The following is an 18,799-nucleotide window of genomic DNA, read 5'->3' as shown; positions in this document are numbered from 1 at the left end:
TTAAGCTACGTCAAGTCTCAAGATCACTTCACACGCCAAATGGAACTGAACCTTTGCATCGCTGAAAAGAGTCTTTGCCCAAATTTTCAGGTCGTGTGCCATCCTCTGCATCTTCTTCTTGAGCCTGATGATTGGGCAGGTGTGGTTAACTGGGCGCTGCCAGACTCTTTCAACTGTTTCCTGGAAGTGGGGAAAACATGGCCAGAAAGATTCCAAATGGAATGCAGCTCTTTTGCGTGGCACCGCAATGTTTGCAAGCAACAGTGGGTAGTGATCTGAGCATGCTGTTGCCATGGCCATCAGCACGAATGAAGGGAAGAGGGCATCCCATTCTGAGTTGCAGAACACCTTCTCAATGCTAACCATCGTTGGATTTTCTCACTCGTTTGTCCATGTGAACCTCCTGTTTTTGCATTTGATCTGTCTCAAACCTGCTCTGTCAATTGCTGCCCTGAACATGCCCATGATCCTCCTGTTCAGATTGAGGTTGCTCTTGTCACGGGCTTCATAAATGGTGTTAAGGTCTCCATTTAGAAGCCAGGGTTCTCCTTGTGGTGGCGCCGCATGAGCAACCTTAGCAAGAAAATCATCCTTTCTTGTGTCATCCACTGGCCCATAAACAGTTGTGAGCCAGAAATCTAGTCCGTCCTCGAGCAGAGACACTTTTCCGGTGATTGAGAAGCTTCCCACTGCGTGTGTTGCGAAACTCATCATGCTCTTATCCAAAAGGACGGCAATCCCTCCTCTAGTGCCGATCGCCAGTAGAACGACACAACCATCTAATCTGGATCCTCCTAGTTCTCTAACAACACTGGGCGTCCATGTTTCTAGCTTGGTTTCCTGCAAACAGAGAATGTTTGCCCGCCGAGCTTCTGCGATCTGTCGCACAGCCGTTCGCCTGGCTGGCGTGTTCAACCCCCTAATGTTCCAGCTTAGAATTGCACACTTTGTACTACTCATCAGGAACCGAAAACATCTCCAGAAACAGCAACACCATGGACGAGTTCCGACAGCTAGTTTCATTGATAGAAAACTGCAAATGCAACTGATACACAGCCATTTTGGCCTAGGGGCGTCGTCGACCACCAATAGACCCCAAATCTCGATGACGATAACTAAACCACCTACCACTACTAATACAGAGATGAACTAAACCTATCTCGAGCCGGCCTACTGCCGGCCGCTGTCGGAAACTACTATAGATAAGGAGGAGCGCTAACATGACTACACTACGACCTCCTTGGCTTTAACTTCAGGCCCTGCCATGCCCACGGCCACACGCAGTGCCTCCTTGTTGAGCCTTGTCAGCTTGGCGATGACGTTGATGTCCGAAAGCGGCTCGTCGAACCTACGGATGAGGGCTTTAGCTGCTTTGGCTGTCATCTTCTCCTTTGGCCCCATCAGACCCATGCCCTTAACCAGGCGTAGCGTGGCGTGCTCAGCGACAGGCGTGGTGTTGTTCTGAGCAGCCTGACAAGCACTCTCGCATGGGGGCGGCATGGAAGTTGCTCTGGACTTGGCCGGAGCCGGGTACCTTCTGGACGGTGGCAGTGGCAGCAGGGCTGGGGTAGGGCTGGTGAAGAGGTCTCGAGCTGCAGAGCCAGGGTCTTGGAGCTCCAAATGGCACACTTGTTCAGTTATCTCTCCGAGCTGCATTTGGACTGTTGTTGCGGCCGTGGGTGTTCTGCAGTTGAAGCTTGCGGGATTATGGGATGGACCGGACAACGTTGGCCCGAAATGATCCGGACCTGCCGTCCGAGCATCTTCATGCTGCCCCTTCACTCTATCAGAGAACTCCAGCGGCGATGCCAACACAGCCTCAATCTCGGCCTCGAGGTGGGCAGCGTCAGCCTTGGCCGTCGCCATGGCAGTGATTGGCTTCTTTGCCTAGGGGAAGAACTGCTCGAGGTCGTCGTTGAGAGATTCAAAGCTGAGCTGAGTAGGCAGTGCCGGGGCGGTCGCGGTCGTGCCCTTTCTTACACTCTTCTTGAGCCCGTGGTCATTGGTCTTGCACCCGTGGCTGTTGGTCTTGCGCCCCTGCCCCTTGGAACTGCCAGAGCGGTGACGCGTCGGTGGCGAGCGGCTGCGGACACGGTGCTCCCTGGACGTGACCTCCACCTGAGCTTGGTGGCTGCGTCCGCGGCCCAGCAGCGTGTCCTTCCATGATCTTCTGCCGGCACCGTCGTTGTCGGGGTCACGACTGGAGCCGCCGAGGGGCATGCCTCGACATCCAGTGTCCACCACCGGGGCGCGGGCCTGCCGCCTATGCGGCTCCTCGCGCTGGCCGTCCTCCACATGCACGGTCCAGGTGCCGGGGTAGGTGCGCGGCAGCTGATACGTCTCCAACGTATCTATAATTTATGATTGTTCCATGCTCTATTATATTCTGTTTTGGACATTATTGGGCTTTATTATACACTTTTATATTATTTTTGGGACCAACCTATTAACCGGAGTCCTAGCCCAGAATTGCTGTTTTTTTGCCTATTTCAGAGTTTCGCAGAAAAAGAATATCAAACGGAGTCCAAACGGAATGAAACCTTCGGGAACGTGATTTTCGGAACGAACATGATCCAGAGGACTTGGACCCTACGTCAAGACATCAACCAGGAGGCCATGAGGTAGGGGGGGCGCTCCCTCCACCCTCGTGGGCCCCCTGTTGCTCCACCAACGTACTCCTTCCTCCTATATATACCTACGTACCCCCAAACTACCAGATACGGAGCAAAAACCCGAATTCCACCTCCGTGACATTCCGTATCCACGAGATCCCATCTTGGGGCCTTTTCCGGAGCTCCGGCGGAGGGGGCATCGATCATGGAGGGCTTCTACATCAACAGCATATCCCATTCGATGAAGTATGAGTAGTTTACCTCAGACCTTCGGGTCCATAGTTACTAGCTAGATGGCTTCTTCTCTCTTTTTGGATCTCAATACAAAGTTCTCCCCCTCTGTTGTGGAGATCTATTCGATGTAATCTTCTTTTGCAGTGTGTTTGTTGAGACCGATGAATTGTGGGTTTATGATCAAGTTTATCTATGAACAATATTTGAATCTTCTCTGAATTCTTTTATGTATGATTGGTTATCTTTGCAAGTCTCTTCGAATTATCAGTTTGGTTTGGCCTACTAGATTGATCTTTCTTGCAATGGGAGAAGTTCTTAGCTTTGGGTTCAATCTTGCGGTGTCCTTTCCCAGTGACAGTAGGGGCAGCAAGGCATGTATTGTATTGTTGCCATCGAGGATAACAAGATGGGGTTTATATCATATTGTATGAGTTATTCCCTCTACATCATGTCATTTTGCTTAAAGTGTTACTCTGTTCTTATGAACTTAATACTCTAGATGCATGTTGGATAGCGGTTGATGTGTTGAGTAATAGTAGTAGATGCAGGCAGGAGTCGGTCTACTTGTCTCGGACGTGATGCCTATATACATGATCATACCTAGATATTCTCATAAGTATTGTCAATTCTGTCAATTGCTCAACAGAAATTTGTTTACCCACCTTGAATATTTATGCTCTTGAGAGAAGCCACTAGTGAAACCTATGGCCCCCGGGTCTATTTTCCATCATATTAATCTTCCAAAACTTAGTTATTTTTATTGCCTTTTATTTTACTTTGCATCTTTATCATAAAAATACCAAAAATATTATCTTATCATATCTATCAGATCTCACTCTCGTAAGTGACCGTGTAGGGATTGACAACCCCTTATCGCGTTGGTTGCGAGGATTTATTTGTTTATGTAGGTACGAGGGACTCGTGCGTGGCCTCCTACTGGATTGATACCTTGGTTCTCAAAAACTGAGGGAAATACTTACGCTACTTTGCTGAATCACCCTTTCCTCTTCAAGGGAAAACCAACGCAAGTGCTCAAGAAGTAGCAACAAGGATTTCTAGTGCCGTTGCCGGGGAGGTCTACGCAAAAGTCAACACACCAAGTACCCAACACAAACCCTTATCTCCCACATTACATTATTTTCCATTTGCCTCTCGTTTTCCTCTCACCCCATTTCACCCTTGCCGTTTTATTCGCCCTCTATCTCCATCCTCCCTCTCTTTCTCTATTCACCTTTCTTCCACTATGTCGGAATGAAAAAGGGTTGGGGGTTCTCTCCCGAGTTTTAGTACTTTGGACAATCCTTATATTCTCTCTAAACTCATAAATAAAGATGCTATGGAAAGACCTACCAGAGTTATCAATGAGAATCTTAATAATTTTGATGAAGATGATTCCAGAATTTTTCGCTATTTACTTGATGAATCTTTGAAAGATGCTTGGGATAGACTATTAAGGATCAGGGCTAGCTATGTGCCTCAATACCAAATTGAAATTTACTTAAAAAGCTTTTATGTTGCCCTACCTTCTTCTTTTAAGCATGTCCTAGATTCTATATTTGAAGAAGGTTTTCTTGAAGGGGATGCCATAGACACTAATGAAAAGATGAAAACCATATTTGGGCACCCCATGAATGAGAAAGTTGAATCTACATCTCTTTTGCTCTCTTACCAAAATGAATCTATCAAAGAGATGAAGGCTAGCTTAGATCAAATTTCCATAACATACTTAATCTTTCTTATACCATTAATAGCCATGTTCTTTATCAAAATAGAAAGATTAATTCCATAGATAGCAAGTTTGCTCTTTTGTTCCCAAAAACCAAAGATGGCAATACCTAGATCTATCTTCGCTTTTATGCATAGCTAGGGGTGTTAAACGATAGCGCTTGTTGGGAGGCAACCCAATTTTATTTTTATTCCTTGATTTTTTCTCCTGTTTAGTAATAAATAATTTATCTAGCCTCTGTTTTGGTTGTGTTTTTTGTGTTTAATTAGTGTTTGTGCCAAGTAGAACAGTTGGGAAGACTTGGGGAAAGTCTTTTTAATCTTGCTGTAAAAAACAGAAACTTTAGCGCTCACGAGAACTGCTGCCATTTTTATTTGGAAAGTGATATTTAGTTAATTATTTTTGCAGATGATTAATAGATAAATTCCTCACGTCCAGAAATTTATTTTAGAATTTGTGGGGTTCCAGATCTTGTGTTAGTTACAGACTACTACAGACTGTTCTGTTTTTTTTACAGATTCTGTTTTTCGTGTGTTGTTTGCTTATTTTGATGAATCTATGGCTAGTAAAATAGTTTATAAACCATAGAGAAGTTGGAATACAGTAGGTTTAACACCAATATAAATAAATAATGAGTTCATTACAATACCTTGAAGTGGTGTTTTGTTTTCTTTCGCTAACGGAGCTCACGAGATTTTCTACTTTAAGTTTTGTGTTGTGAAGTTTTCAAGTTTTGGGTGAAAGATTTGATGGATTATGGAACAAGTAGTGGCAAGAGCCTAAGCTTGGAGGTGCCCATGGCACCCCCAAGATAATCTAAGGACACCTAAAAGCCAAAGCTTGGGGATGCCCCGGAAGGCCTCCCCTCTTTCGTCTACTTCCATCGGTAACTTTCCTTGGAGCTATATTTTTATTCACCACATGATATGTGTTTTGCTTGAAGCGTCTTGTATGGTTTGAGTCTTTGGTTTTTAGTTTACCACAACCATCCTTGCTGTACACACCTTTTGAGAGAGACACATATGATTCGTAAATTATTAGAATAATCTATGTGCTTCACTTATATCTTTTGAGTTATATAGTTTTTGCTCTAGTGCTTCACTTATATCTTTTAGAGCATGGTGGTGGATTTGTTTTATAGAAACTATTATTCTCTCATGCTTCACTTATATTATTTTGAGAGTCTTAAATAGCATGGTAATTTACTTAAATAATCCTAATATGCTAGGTATTCAAGACTAGTAAAAACTTTCTTATGAGTGTGTTGAGTACTAAGAGAAGTTTGATGCTTGATGATTGTTTTGAGACATGGAGGTAGTGATATCAAAGTTGTGCTAGTTGAGTAGTTGTGAATTTTAAAAATACTTGTGTTGAAGTTTGCAAGTCCCGTAACATGCACGTATGATAAACGTTATGTAACAAATTTTAAACATGAGGTGTTCTTTGATTGTCCTCCTTATGAGTGGCGGTCGGGGACGAGCAATGGTCTTTTCCTACCAATCTATCCCCCTAGGAGCATGCACGTAGTGCTTGGTTTTTGATGACTTGTACATTTTTGCAATAAGTATGTGAGTTCTTTATGACTAATGTTGAGTCCATGGATTATACGCACTCTCACCTTTCCATCATTGCTAGCCTCTTCGGTACCGTGCATTGCCCTTTCTCACATTGAGAGTTGGTGCAAACTTCGCCGGTGCATCCAAACCCCGTGATATGATACAATCTTTCAAACATAAACCTCCTTATATCTTCCTCAAAACAGCCACCATACCTACCTATTATGCCATCCCCATAGCCATTCCGAGATATATTGCCATGCAACCTTTCACCGTTCCGTTTATCATGACACGTTCATCATTGTCATATTGCTTTGCACGATCATGTAGTTGACATAGTATTTCTAGCAAAGCCACCATTTATAATACTTTCATACATGTCACTCTTGGTTCATTGCATATCCCGGTACCCCGCCGGAGGCATTCATATAGAGTCATACTTTGTTCTAGTATCGAGTTGTAATCATTGAATTGTAAATAAATAGAAGTGTGATGATCATCATTCTCTAGAGCATTGTCCCAAGTGAGGAAAAAATAAGAAAGGCCATAAAAAAGAGAAGGCCCCAAAAAAATGAAGAAAAAGAGAGAAGGGACAATGTTACTACCCTTTTTACCACACTTGTGCTTCAAAGTGGCACCATAATCTACATGATAGAGAGTCTCTTGTTTTGTCACTTTCATATACTACTGGGAACTTTTCATTATAGAACTTGGATTGTATATTCCAACAATGGGCTTCCTCAAATGCCCTAGGTCTTCCTGAGTAAGAAAGTTGGATGCACACCCACTTAGTTTCTTCTATTGAGCTTTCATATATTTATAGCTCTAGTGCATCCGTTGCATGGCAATCCCTACTCCTTGCATTAACATCAATTGATGGGCATCTCCATAGCTCATTGATTAGCCTCGTTGATGTGAGACTTTCTCCCTTTTTTGTCTTCTCCACATAACCCCCATCATTATATCCTTTGCCACCCATAGTGCTATATCCATGGCTCACACTCATGTATTGCGTGAAGGTTGAAAAAGTTTGAGATTACTAAAGTATGAAACAATTGCTTGGCTTGTCATCAGGGTTGTGCATGATGAGGGCATTCTCGTGTGAAGAAAATGGAGCATGACTAAACAATATGATTTTGTAGGGATGAACTTTCTTTGGCCATGTTATTGTGAGAGGACATAATTGCTTAGTTAGTATGCTTGAAGTATTATTATTTTTATGTCAATATTGAACTTTTATCTTGAATCTTTCGGATCTGAATATTCATACCACAATTAAGAATCATTACATTGAAATTATGCCAAGTAGCACTCCACATCAAAAATTCTATTTTTATCATTTACCTACTCGAGGACGAGCAGGAATTAAGCTTGGGGATGCTTGATACGTCTCCAACATATCTATAATTTTTGATTGTTCCATGCTATATTATATTCTTTTTGGACATTATTGGGCTTTATAATACACTTTTATATTATTTCTGGGACTAACCTATTAACCGGAGGCCTAGCCCAGAATTGTTGTTTTTTTTGCCTATTTCAGAGTTTCGCAGAAAAAGAATATCAAACGGAGTCCAAACGGAATAAAACCTCCGAGAACGTGATTTTCGGAACGAACGTGATCCAGAGGACTTGGACCCTATGTCAAGACATCAACCAGGAGGCCACGAGGTAGGGGGGCGCGCCCTCCACCCTCGTGGGCCCCCTGTTGCTCCACTGACGTACTCCTTCCTCCTATATATACTGACGTACCCCCAAACTACCAGATACGGAGCAAAAACCCTAATTCCACCGCCGTGACTTTCTGTATCCACGAGATCCCATCTTGGGGGCTTTTTAGGAGATCCGCCGGAGGGGGCATCGATCACGCAGGGCTTGTACATCAACACCATAGCCCCTCTGATGAAGTGTGAGTAGTTTACCTCAGACCTTTGTGTCCATAGTTACTAGCTAGATGGCTTCTTCTCTCTTTTTGGATCTCAATACAAAGTTCTCCCCCTCTCTTGTGGAGATCTATTCGATGTAATCTTCTTTTGCGGTGTGTTTCTTGAGACCGATGAATTGTGGATTCACAATCAAGTTTATCTATGAACAATATTTGAATCTTCTCCGAATTCTTTTCTATATGATTGGTTATCTTTGCAAGTCTCTTCGAATTATCGGTTTGGTTTGGCCTACTAGATTGATCTTTCTTGCAATGGGAGAAGTTCTTAGCTTTGGGTTCAATCTTGCGGTGTTCTTTCCCAGTGACAGTAGGGGCAGCGAGGCATGTAATGTATTGTTTCCATCGAGGATAACAAGATGGGGTTTATATCATATTGCATGAGTTTATCCCTCTACCTCATGTCATCTTGCTTAAAGCATTACTCTATTCTTATGAACTTAATACTCAAGATGCATGCTGGATAGCGGTCGATGTGTGAAGTAATAGTAGTAGATGCAGGCAGGAGTCGGTCTACTTGTCTCGGACATGATGCCTATATACATGATCATACCTAGATATTCTCATAACTAAGCTCAATTCTGTCAATTGCTCAATAGTAATTTGTTTACCCACCGTGAATATTTATGCTCTTGAGAGAAGCCACTAGTGAAACCTATGGCCCCCGGGTCTGTTTTCCATCATATTAATCTTCCAACACTTAGTTATTTTTATTGCCTTTTATTTTACTTTGCATCTTTATCATAAAAATACCAAAAATATTATCTTATCATATCTATCAGATCTCACTCTCGTAAGTGACCGTGTAGGGATTGGCAACCCCTTATCACATTGGTTGCGAGGATTTATTTGTTTGTGTAGGTGCGAGGGACTAGTGTGTGGCCTCCTACTGGATTGATACCTTGGTTCTCAAAAACTAAGAGAAATACTTACGCTACTTTGTTGCATCACCCTTTCCTCTTCAAGGGAAAACCAACGCAAGTGCTCAAGAAGTACACTACAAGAGATTGGGCCTACTGTGACGAGCTAGATAATGTCACGTAATAGCTAAATATGTCACAAATATTGATGTGTGACATTTTTCACGCGTCACTAGCATCGTCACGGAATCCCCGTCACAGATTATTCATAGTTACGCAGCACGCAAAAAACGTCACCGAATATGGGACCTTTGGTGACGAAACTATCGTCACTAGATTTTTGGTGTGCTAATGCGCGATTGGTTTCAAATGGGCCAAGCCCAATAATTAAGCTCATTTTCTATTTTTGGATCAGATTTTTAGGTGGGCCATAGCCAATTTGCAACGCAATAGTAGCTAATCTAGCCCACTTCTTTTTATGAGCAGTTGCCATTTTCTACTAGCTTTTTAAGAATTATTTTCTTTATAGTTTTTTCCTATAATATTAGTTTGGCCTTGGCCGATTCAAAACATACTATGAGCTTGTGGTCTTTTTAAGTCCATCTTTCCATTGACCAATTTTCTCATCACATTACAAACCAACTAGTCTCTAAACAACATGCATATTACACATCTCACTTAAATGCCACATCCAATATACCCCAAGCTACATTTATCCAATACAACATCTTTTTTAATTTTTGAGGTCATCAATAGGGTCTTTGTTGGTGTGACTCTTAGCTCCCACCTTCATCAAAATTTGGAACCTTTTTTGGATGCCACTTCTCATGACTTCTTAAAGGCAGCTAGAGTTGTTCTGATCTTCCTTGTTCATATCAACTTCTTGAAACATGACTTACGAATCAACCTATTGGAAAACAAAGACATAAATATATTAGTATGAATGAGTTACAGAAAACCATCTACTATTGCAACAAAGAACAACATGCAAGTTATAACTTGGAGCTCTAGGTTGGAATCTTAAGAGAAAAGACATGTTAGTACTTTTCTAACAAGTGATATGAACAGAACTAAACATGTCGTATTTGTGAGCAACAAAGGTCATCTAAAATATTATATTGGAATAAACATGTATCAATACACCAGAAAGTGGAGAAGTATTGGAATTAAGAGGCCACACATAAATAATAGATCAACTTAAAGTTCAAAATCTAGAGAGAAACAAATTAGCATTTGTAGTAGGTACTCCTTCGCAAATTAAAATGGTGCGGAAAAACAAAATATTCGACAAAGCATCGAAGGAAGAAACCTTCAGGCAGCCTAGAACAGTGAAGAAATCATGAATACCTTTTTCATAGCTTAGGTGTTGTCCTTGGCACACACTGATGGGAAGTGTGATCAATGAGATACTTCCATCTGAAACTAAATTACTTACAATTACACTATGGTAAAAGAAACTCATTTACTACCATATATAGTCAGTATCACTTCTCATTGCCACAAATGAGTTCAGTGAATTAGTTCTCCATTAGTAATTTGCCAAAATCATGCTGAACCGCTCATAAAACTCCAACCACAGTTCTATAACATTAATTCACTTGCAAATATATTTATTACTCCCTTAAACAAAGTTGCCAATATTTTACTGCAGCTAACCATTTACTCCTTACTAACCCATTTCACATGTACTATCTCTCATAATAATTTCTCTAAAAGATAAATCGGAGCAGGTACAATATTAATTCAGCTTACAATTTTCAATTTAGTGACACGTATAAACTAGCTTCCATACTCTAGTTCAAGATTAAGGATACAGAGAATGACTATCTGACCTAGCAAATAAGTACAACTATACAAGCATCTCACTGTCTAAAAGAAAACAAGCATCTTACGATTGACCATTAAGAACTCTGTTGAGGGTTGAGGGTCGTACACATGTTAACCTAGGTTGTTGGTCGAGCTTCAAGGTCCTCCCGCGGAACTCCGGCGTGCCCCCTGTGGTCTGTGCTCCATGTCAATCTGACGGACAAAACCCAAGAACAGAGGGTCAACGAGTTGTATCTCAGAAGTGACAAAATCAAAAAACAGAAGGTCAACCAGACAAAATAAAAAAAACCTTTAGCACCGATTGGTAACACCAACCGGTACTAAAGGTCCCCCATATCAGGGCGCGAGCTCACGCCATGTGGTGGCACTTTAGCACCGGTTCGTGCCGAACCGATACTAAAGGGGGGCAGCCTTTAATGCCCACCAATTAGTGCCGGTTATGGAACCGGTACTAAAGGCCCTTATGAACCGGTTTTAAAGCTTCATTTTCTACTAGTGGAAGTGCGGGAGGTTAGACGACAGCGGCCCGACTCACTAGTTAATCATAGGCGAACTGGGGGTTTCACTCCGGGAAGCCATAACCGAATACCCACATCACCATGCCTCGTCCTCTACCTCACTTGCACCGATGCAATTGAGAACTGTATAGAGGAATGGCACCAGAGAGTTCAATCCTGCAGTAGGGATCGGAGGACGTATGCAAGTACTCACACTGGGAAGTGGGAACGCACATCACGCACGCTGGTTAGACCGCCGCCGCGCGACCAGTCTAGTGATCTAGTCCGGCCACGGCGCACACTAGCTCTGCTGCCGCGCGCCATGGCTGGCCCAGACGCAATGAGCAGCTTCCGCAGTAGGGCGCCCTGAAGGAACTCAACGAGAGAGGGAGGAGAGAGCAGCTACTCCGGCCGCCGTCGTCGCGCTTGGTTGCCTCCAATCTAGGGCTGCCGCCACACGAGCGAGAGAAAGCGAGATCGGATAGGTAGGGTTTCGCTCGGGGAGGAGAAAGCTTATAGGCGGGTTTGAGCGGGCTTCAGCCCACGTAGAAAACTCTAAAAAAAGGTGTGTTGCTCGGCTTGGCACCAAGCCACGGGCTACTCTATGCCCGTCAAATATGAAGGTACGAGCAGACCTCAAAAAACAAAAATGAAGTTACGAGCAGCCAGACGGAACCGAGCGACGCCATTTATAGAACAAACAATAGACGAACGGACTATTATTGGTTCAAAAAAAAAACTAGCCTATACATGTCAAAATAAAATAAAAGAATAATTAACCTATAGATCGAATCACACACGCCCCGGAAGAAATAACTAACTTTTTTTTAGGAAAGAAGAAATAACTAACTTGCTCAATGCTATAAGCGTATATAGTCCAATAACATAATAAATATTTTTGTAGTATAATTTACCTTAGCATCTAAACTCTACTATTAGAAACGCCGTTATTTGAGAAAGTAATGGTCCCAGGTTCAAGTTCCCTGTTACCAAACTTTTTCCGTCAACTCATGATTCCATTATTTTTTTTGCCCAAACAACAAACGCACGATTCATGTTTTTTTGCCCAACCAATTCCTATTTATATTAGAGGCAACAAAAGAAGCTTTCACTCACCATTACATATTTATATTAAATATAACAAAATATTTACTACGGTTAGTAGTATATGAATAAACTATGATGGGTCCTATTGCCAACACCGTTACGCGGGTCATACCGCTCAATAACCCGTCAAGCAGCTATGACGGGTCCCATTGCCAGATGTTACGTGACAAAAATGTGATCTTCACACATTCATTATAGTCGATGACTCTAGTAGGTCCGTCATGAAAATTACCAAACCGTCAAAGAAATTGGTAGCCAGGTGCGCTCATGGGCTGAAGCGATTAAGTGACGTCTATCATCGCCGATTTGCAGTAATCAGTGACGCCACCTATGAAAACATCACACATTGGGTACTTGTGTGACGTTATCCACCATCGTCACCGGGATTTTCGTCACAGTATCTCAATTTTCTTGTAGTGGTAGCAGTAGCTCGTCGTCGTCGGAGCCGGAGGATGGCAGCCCACTCTGCGCGGAGTGGGAGGAGCGATGGGAGCGTGGGGACCAGTCTTCGATGTGATCCACGTGGATGAGGAGGTCGTACCGCGTCACGCCCGGAGGAGGTCCCACCCTCCGGTCCGATGGCGTGAATCCGTCCATCTCCTCCACCCATCCGGCGCCTCGCGGAAGCTTCCAGTAGGTGTGCCTGGTGGGGATGAAAGACATGTCCCACACCCAGAACCAACAGGCAAAGGTCTTGGTGTGGTCACGCTCCAGCGTGCGGTTGTCGAGCCGGTCGACGCACACCTTGTCGCCGAGCACCTCCTGCGCCCCCTCGATCGACCAGTATTGCATGGGCATGTGCTTGATGGCACAGCGGACATGCAGGTTGAAGGTGCCGAAGCTTGCGTGGTCGTCCTCGCGCCAAGGTTGGATGGCGAGGTTTGCTCCGTCGACGTGCAGGGTGCCGCGACGCACAGCGTTGGCATGGTGCGCCGGTTGGGTGAAGACGGTAAGGAAGTCTTCAGGCTGGTGTGTAGTGACCCGCAGCTGGTGGGGCGGGACACAAAGTTGGGCCTCCATGGCCCGCCCGACCGCCATCGGGGATGTGGCCGCCACCCCGTCCAGAGCGCACCGCGTCACCGCATGCTTCGTGAGGAAGAAGACGGCCCGCTCCACGTCCACTGAGGAGACCCCCACCTTGTGGCTGGTGCGACGACGGCGTGCAGGGTCAGCCAGGCTGAGCTCCGCCATCTGAGCTGCAGGTGGGTGGGTGGGGAGCGACAGATGCGGCGGCAGAGGCGGCAGTGGTGGCGGCGGCGGCGACAGGGGAGGAAAATGCAGACGGGAACACACTAGGGGATGAGGAGCAAACGGACCTAGCCTAGCTGCAGCTGAGCCGCCCGGGTGGCTACTCTCGTCAATCGGATCCGCGCGCTTGGAGAAAACCTCACGGAGACCTCGGTTGTCCGGTGGTTCTTGCGCGCAGCCCCTCCCCGGTACCTGCAAATTGTCACGGCGATCGAGCAGTGCGTCGATCTCGCGACTCTCTCCATCGACGATCTTGTCGGACGGTATAAGGCTCACGATGAGCGGATGCGGTACAGTCTTGGGGACGGGAGGAACGACGAGCTTGTAATGCTCACAAGGGCGCAGTGGGTCACTTTGTCAAAGGAAAAGCAAGGCGGATCCACGAGCAGCAGCAAAAAGAAGGGAAAGCAACGTTCGGCGAGAAAGAACTTCGCCTACTCGAACGACGACTCAGACGATGAGGCTGCACCGCCGCCGAGGAGAAAGTTTGACATCAGAAAAGTGAAGTGTTATAAATGTGGTCTCCTCGGTCACTTCAAGGCTAACTGCGAGGAAGCACCAAAGCAACGGGCGCTCATGGCCGAGGAAGAAGACGACGGGGATATGATGCTGATGTGCGAGCTAATGGACGCGGAGGATTCAGATGATCTTGGTCAGCTGAACACGGGTCTGATGAGTGCTGCACCAATAAACTCAGGTGAAGTCGTGGCGCCAGAAGACCATAACAGAAGGCGTGACGATGTGGTCACGCTGAAAGCAGGCGAAGACGTGGCTCCAGAAGTCGACGACACCATGTGTGATGGTGTGGTCGCGCTAGAAACCGGTGAAGACGTGGTGCCAGAAATCCACGACGTACAGTGTCTCGGTGTGGTCGTACCAGAGACATACGAAGACACACGGCGAGTTGCAGACGGACTAGAAGCACACAGTGCCACGACGAGTTACGCGGACATCACCCGTCGGTGTGCATCCAACGTGGCCAGTCTAGGTGCTAGTGGTGTTGTGTGCACCGCAACGTGCAGCACGAGCGGTGCGGCAGGACAAGTTCTAGCAAGCAGCAGCTCGTTTGAAAGTAGTCAACCACCACGTGGTGGCCAATTATGGAGAGAAGGGGTGCAAATCCTAGTAAATTTGCAATGTGCACTTGGTTCAGGACAGATTGCAGGTGGGAGTTCACCATCACGTGAAGGACTAGTGGATGAGAACGGTCCAGAAAAAGGTGATGTGCCGAAACGCCCAGGAAGCGGACCGGCAGGTCCAAAGACGCCAGCAACGGGAGATTTGGCAACTCCAGAAGACGTGGTGTCTCCTACAACAGCACAAGAGAGGACGGAGCAGCCACATACACCAGTACGCATGCAACACATTTTGGATCTCTCTTCAAAGGAAGCGCTTTGAATAAATTCGGTGAAGATGAAAAGTAAAGGGCAACGATGTTTGCATATGAAGGAACCGGAAAATTTTGAAGACGCAAAGCCGGAAGAGTATTGGTGTCATGTTATGGGTGAAGAGTTGGGTTTGATCCGAGACAACGATACATGAGAGCTCGCGGATCTTCCCAACGGACATAATGTCATAGAGCTCAAGTGGGAATTCAAGATCAAGAGAGATGTCGAAGGAAATTGTGAGAAGCACAAAGCGAGGCTAGTAGCCAAACATTGGCGTATCCAGCGTGTGTGCAAGGTGTGCCGTGGCACATCCAGAAAATTTTGAATTTTTTTTTACCATATGATATTTAGGCCCAAATCAACATCAGCCCAGCACGGCAGCGCCCCAGCCCATCTACTCCCGAGCGATCCAGCGATACAGTCATCGCTCGTCGGCCAGGCAGAGCGCAGCCGCTGCCCGCTGAAAGACCTGATCCAGCCCCCTGCCCCTCATCCCCATCCGCCATCCCCATCCGGCCATCCCGCCAGGGTCGTCCGCCGCTCCTTGCCTCCTTCCACCGAGAAGAGTCGCCGCTCTGCTCCCCTTCGAGTGCTGCCTTGCCTGGCTGGTGGATCTCCAGCCACCACGAGCCGCCGCCCGCCGGTCGCCGGACATCCGAACTCCGAAGCAAGGCATCAAGCACGCGGCGCCGCCGGCCGCAGCTCCGTAGCCCGGAGCAGATGAGGAGCTGCTGCCCAAGCTCCTGAATGGCTCAATCCCCGCTGAATCCCTAGTTCCCGACGCCCTTTGGCCTTTGGGTGAGCTTCTGTCAATAGTACACTGTATATCCATTCAGTTAAGTTGTGCTTGTACTAAGCTTTGCCTAGCTGTCTCTAATAGTTGTGCTTTTTGTTGTAATTGTAGAACCAAAGATGAAGAGGAATGGTGACATTCAGTCCTTTTTTCAGAATTATGAGGCTGCTAAAAGAAGGAAGGTTGCAGCTGAAGAGCAACATGAAGATATAGTGTCAAATATTGAAGATGAAGCTGTCCATTCTCCACCTCCAGTCCATTCTGCAGAGATTGAATTTGATATTGAAGATGAAGCTGTCCATTCTCCACCTCCAGTCCATTCTGCAGAGATTGAATTTGATATTGAAGATGAAGCAGTCCATTCTGATGCAGAGATTGAAAGTCATAGTGAAGATGAAGCAGTCCATTCTCCGTGTGCAAGGCCATATAATATTGAAAGGCTTCCTCCTGATCCAGGGGAGAGGATTCATATTTCAGAGTATGATGTCGATGATCAAGATGAAGTTCGGAGACGATACATTGCAAAGCAAGCAGTCCAACCATATGCACACAACTTTCAAGTCAGGAAAATCTATGGTAAAAATCGACACTTCAACTTTGTTTGGTTTGAGACTTACAAATGGTTAGAATATAGTGTCAAATATGAGGCAGCATTTTGCTTTGTGTGTTATTTGTTCAAAGGAAAATCGAATGGGGGGCCTAGGGGTGATGCCTTTGTTAATGGTGGTTGGAAAAATTGGTATAAGCCTGATGCATTGGTCAAACATGTTGGTGGTATTAATAGCATTCACAACAAAGCTCAAGAGAAGTACAATTTATTTGTGGCACCCCAACCATCAATTGATAACATTATGGTGAGGGTGGATAAAGAGGATTTGCGTATGTACAAGGCTAGGCTGACTTATTCACTTAGATGCTTGAGGTTTCTTTTGAACCAAGGATTAGCATTTCGTGGACATGATGAGAGTGAAGAATCTAGCAATAGGGAGAACTTTCTTGAACTTCTTAAATGGCTTTCAGAAAATGATGAAGAAGTTAATAAACTTGTTTTGAACAATGCTCCTGTGAATTGCATCTTGACTAGTCCAAAGATACAAAATCAAATAATTGAATGTTGTGCGGCGCAAACAACTAAAAGAATTATTGAAGATACTGGTGACGACCATTATGCAATCCTAGCTGATGAGTCTAGTGATGCATCTCATAAAGAACAACTTGCTCTTTGCATACGATTTGTTGACAAATCGGGAAGAGGATGTGAGAGGTTCCTTGGAGTTGTTCATGTTGCCAATACAACTTCATTGTCACTTAAGGATGCAATTCAAACTTTGCTTTAAGATCATCATTTGACTCCTAGTCAAATACGTGGGCAAGGATATGATGGGGCTAGCAACATGAAAGGGGAGATTAAAGGGTTGAAAACATTGATCATGAAAGAGTCACCCTCTGCCTATTACATCCATTGTTTTGCACATCAACTTCAGTTGGTTCTTATAGCTGTGGCAAAGGACAATGAACCATGTTTGTGGTTCTTTGATCATGTTTCTTACTTGCTCAATATTGTTGGAGTTTCTTGTAAGCGCCATGACATGCTTCGAGATGTTAGAGCTCAAAAGGTGTTGGAAGCACTTGAAATGGGTGAGATTGAAAGTGGAAGTGGGCTAAATCAAGAGATGGGACTATCTAGACCCGGCGACACTCGTTGGGGTTCTCATTTTAAAACCATTATGCACATTGTTAGCATGTATTCCACAATCCTTGAAGTACTTGATGCTATTGGAAAAGATCCTTCACAAAAAAGTGAGTGGACAAGAATACGTGGAGTTGCTCAAGCCTTTGAATCATTTGACTTTGTTTTCAATCTTCACTTGATGCTTGTTATTCTTGGCTATACAAATGAGTTATCCCAATGTTTGCAAAAGAGGGATCAAGATATTTTCAATGCAATGACACTTGTTAGTTTGGCAAAGAGTAGAATGCAACACATGAGGTCTCATGGTTGGGAAGAATTTCTTGCAAAGCTAACCTTATTTTGCAACAAACATGACATTCAAGTTCCTTTGTGGGAGGATATTTATGAGCCTAATCGAAGATCACGTCGGTATTATGAAGTACAAACAAATGATGATCGTTATAGAAGAGAAGTATATCTTGGTGTCATTGATCAAACCATTCAAGAGCTTGACAATCGTATTGATGAGGTTAATACGGAGTTGCTTATTTGCATGTCAGCTTTGAATCCCCTCAATTCATTTGCTTCTTATGATGCACTCAAGGTAATGAGACTTGCTGAATTCTATCCCATGGACATTTCAAGCACAGATTTGATAAGGCTAGAATTTCAACTTACTAATTTTATTGATGATATGAGACAAGATGATAGGTTTAGAAATGCAAGTAATATTGGTGAGCTCTCTATTATGCTTGTTGCAACAAAGAAGCATGTTCTTTATGATTTGGTCTACTTACTCATCAAATTGATATTGATTTTACCGGTGGCAACGGCGAGTGTTGAAAGAGCATTTTCAGCAATGAATCTAGTGAAAAATAAGTTGAGGACTACTATGAGTGACGATCATTTGAATGATTGCTTGGTGACATTTATTGAACGGGATGTGTTCATGAAAGTAAGCGAAGATGACATAGTTGATACTTTCATGGCAATGCAAAAACGTAGAGTTACCTAGTGATGTAATTTTTCTACTTGTGCTTCTTTCATGTAAGACTACTCGTATTGTAACTGAGCACATTTGAGATATATTTTGTGAACTAAATTGTTGTGAGATACTCATGTTATTACTTTGCCATATTTTGTCTGACACATGGATTAGGTGGGAAAAAAAAATTTAGAGTGTGCACACCCTTCATTTTTTTCCTGGGTACACCACTGTAGCCAAAGGGTACATACAAGAAGAGGGTGTGGACTTCGAAGAAGTGTTCGTTCCCATTACAAAGACGGAGTCAGTGAGATTACTCATCGCTCTCGCGACTCAGGAATCATTGAAAATA

At 44.4% G+C, this 18,799-nt stretch overlaps 2 protein-coding genes across 2 annotated transcripts; one reads left to right on the top strand and one right to left on the bottom strand.

Annotated features, from left to right (window-relative positions):
- On the bottom strand, positions 1-366 carry LOC147957634 (uncharacterized). The gene has a single exon (XM_087531794.1). The coding sequence runs from the start codon at positions 364-366 to the stop codon at positions 1-3; it is 366 nt and encodes a 121-aa protein (XP_087387920.1).
- Positions 367-15,909: 15,543 nt separating this feature from the next.
- Positions 15,910-18,477, top strand: LOC147957633 (uncharacterized). Its single transcript, XM_087537345.1, has one exon. It carries the CDS (start codon positions 17,185-17,187, stop codon positions 18,475-18,477), a length of 1,293 nt encoding a protein of 430 aa, XP_087393471.1. The 5' UTR covers positions 15,910-17,184.
- The last annotated feature ends 322 nt before the right edge of the window (positions 18,478-18,799 follow it).

The sequence above is a fragment of the Triticum urartu genome, chromosome 7A (genome assembly GCF_056163025.1).
Source record: "Triticum urartu cultivar PI428250 chromosome 7A, HENAU_Tu73, whole genome shotgun sequence".
Classification (NCBI taxonomy): domain Eukaryota; kingdom Viridiplantae; phylum Streptophyta; class Magnoliopsida; order Poales; family Poaceae; genus Triticum; species Triticum urartu.
The sequence above is the reverse complement of the archived record's forward strand: the minus strand, read 5'-3'. Positions and strand labels throughout refer to the sequence as shown.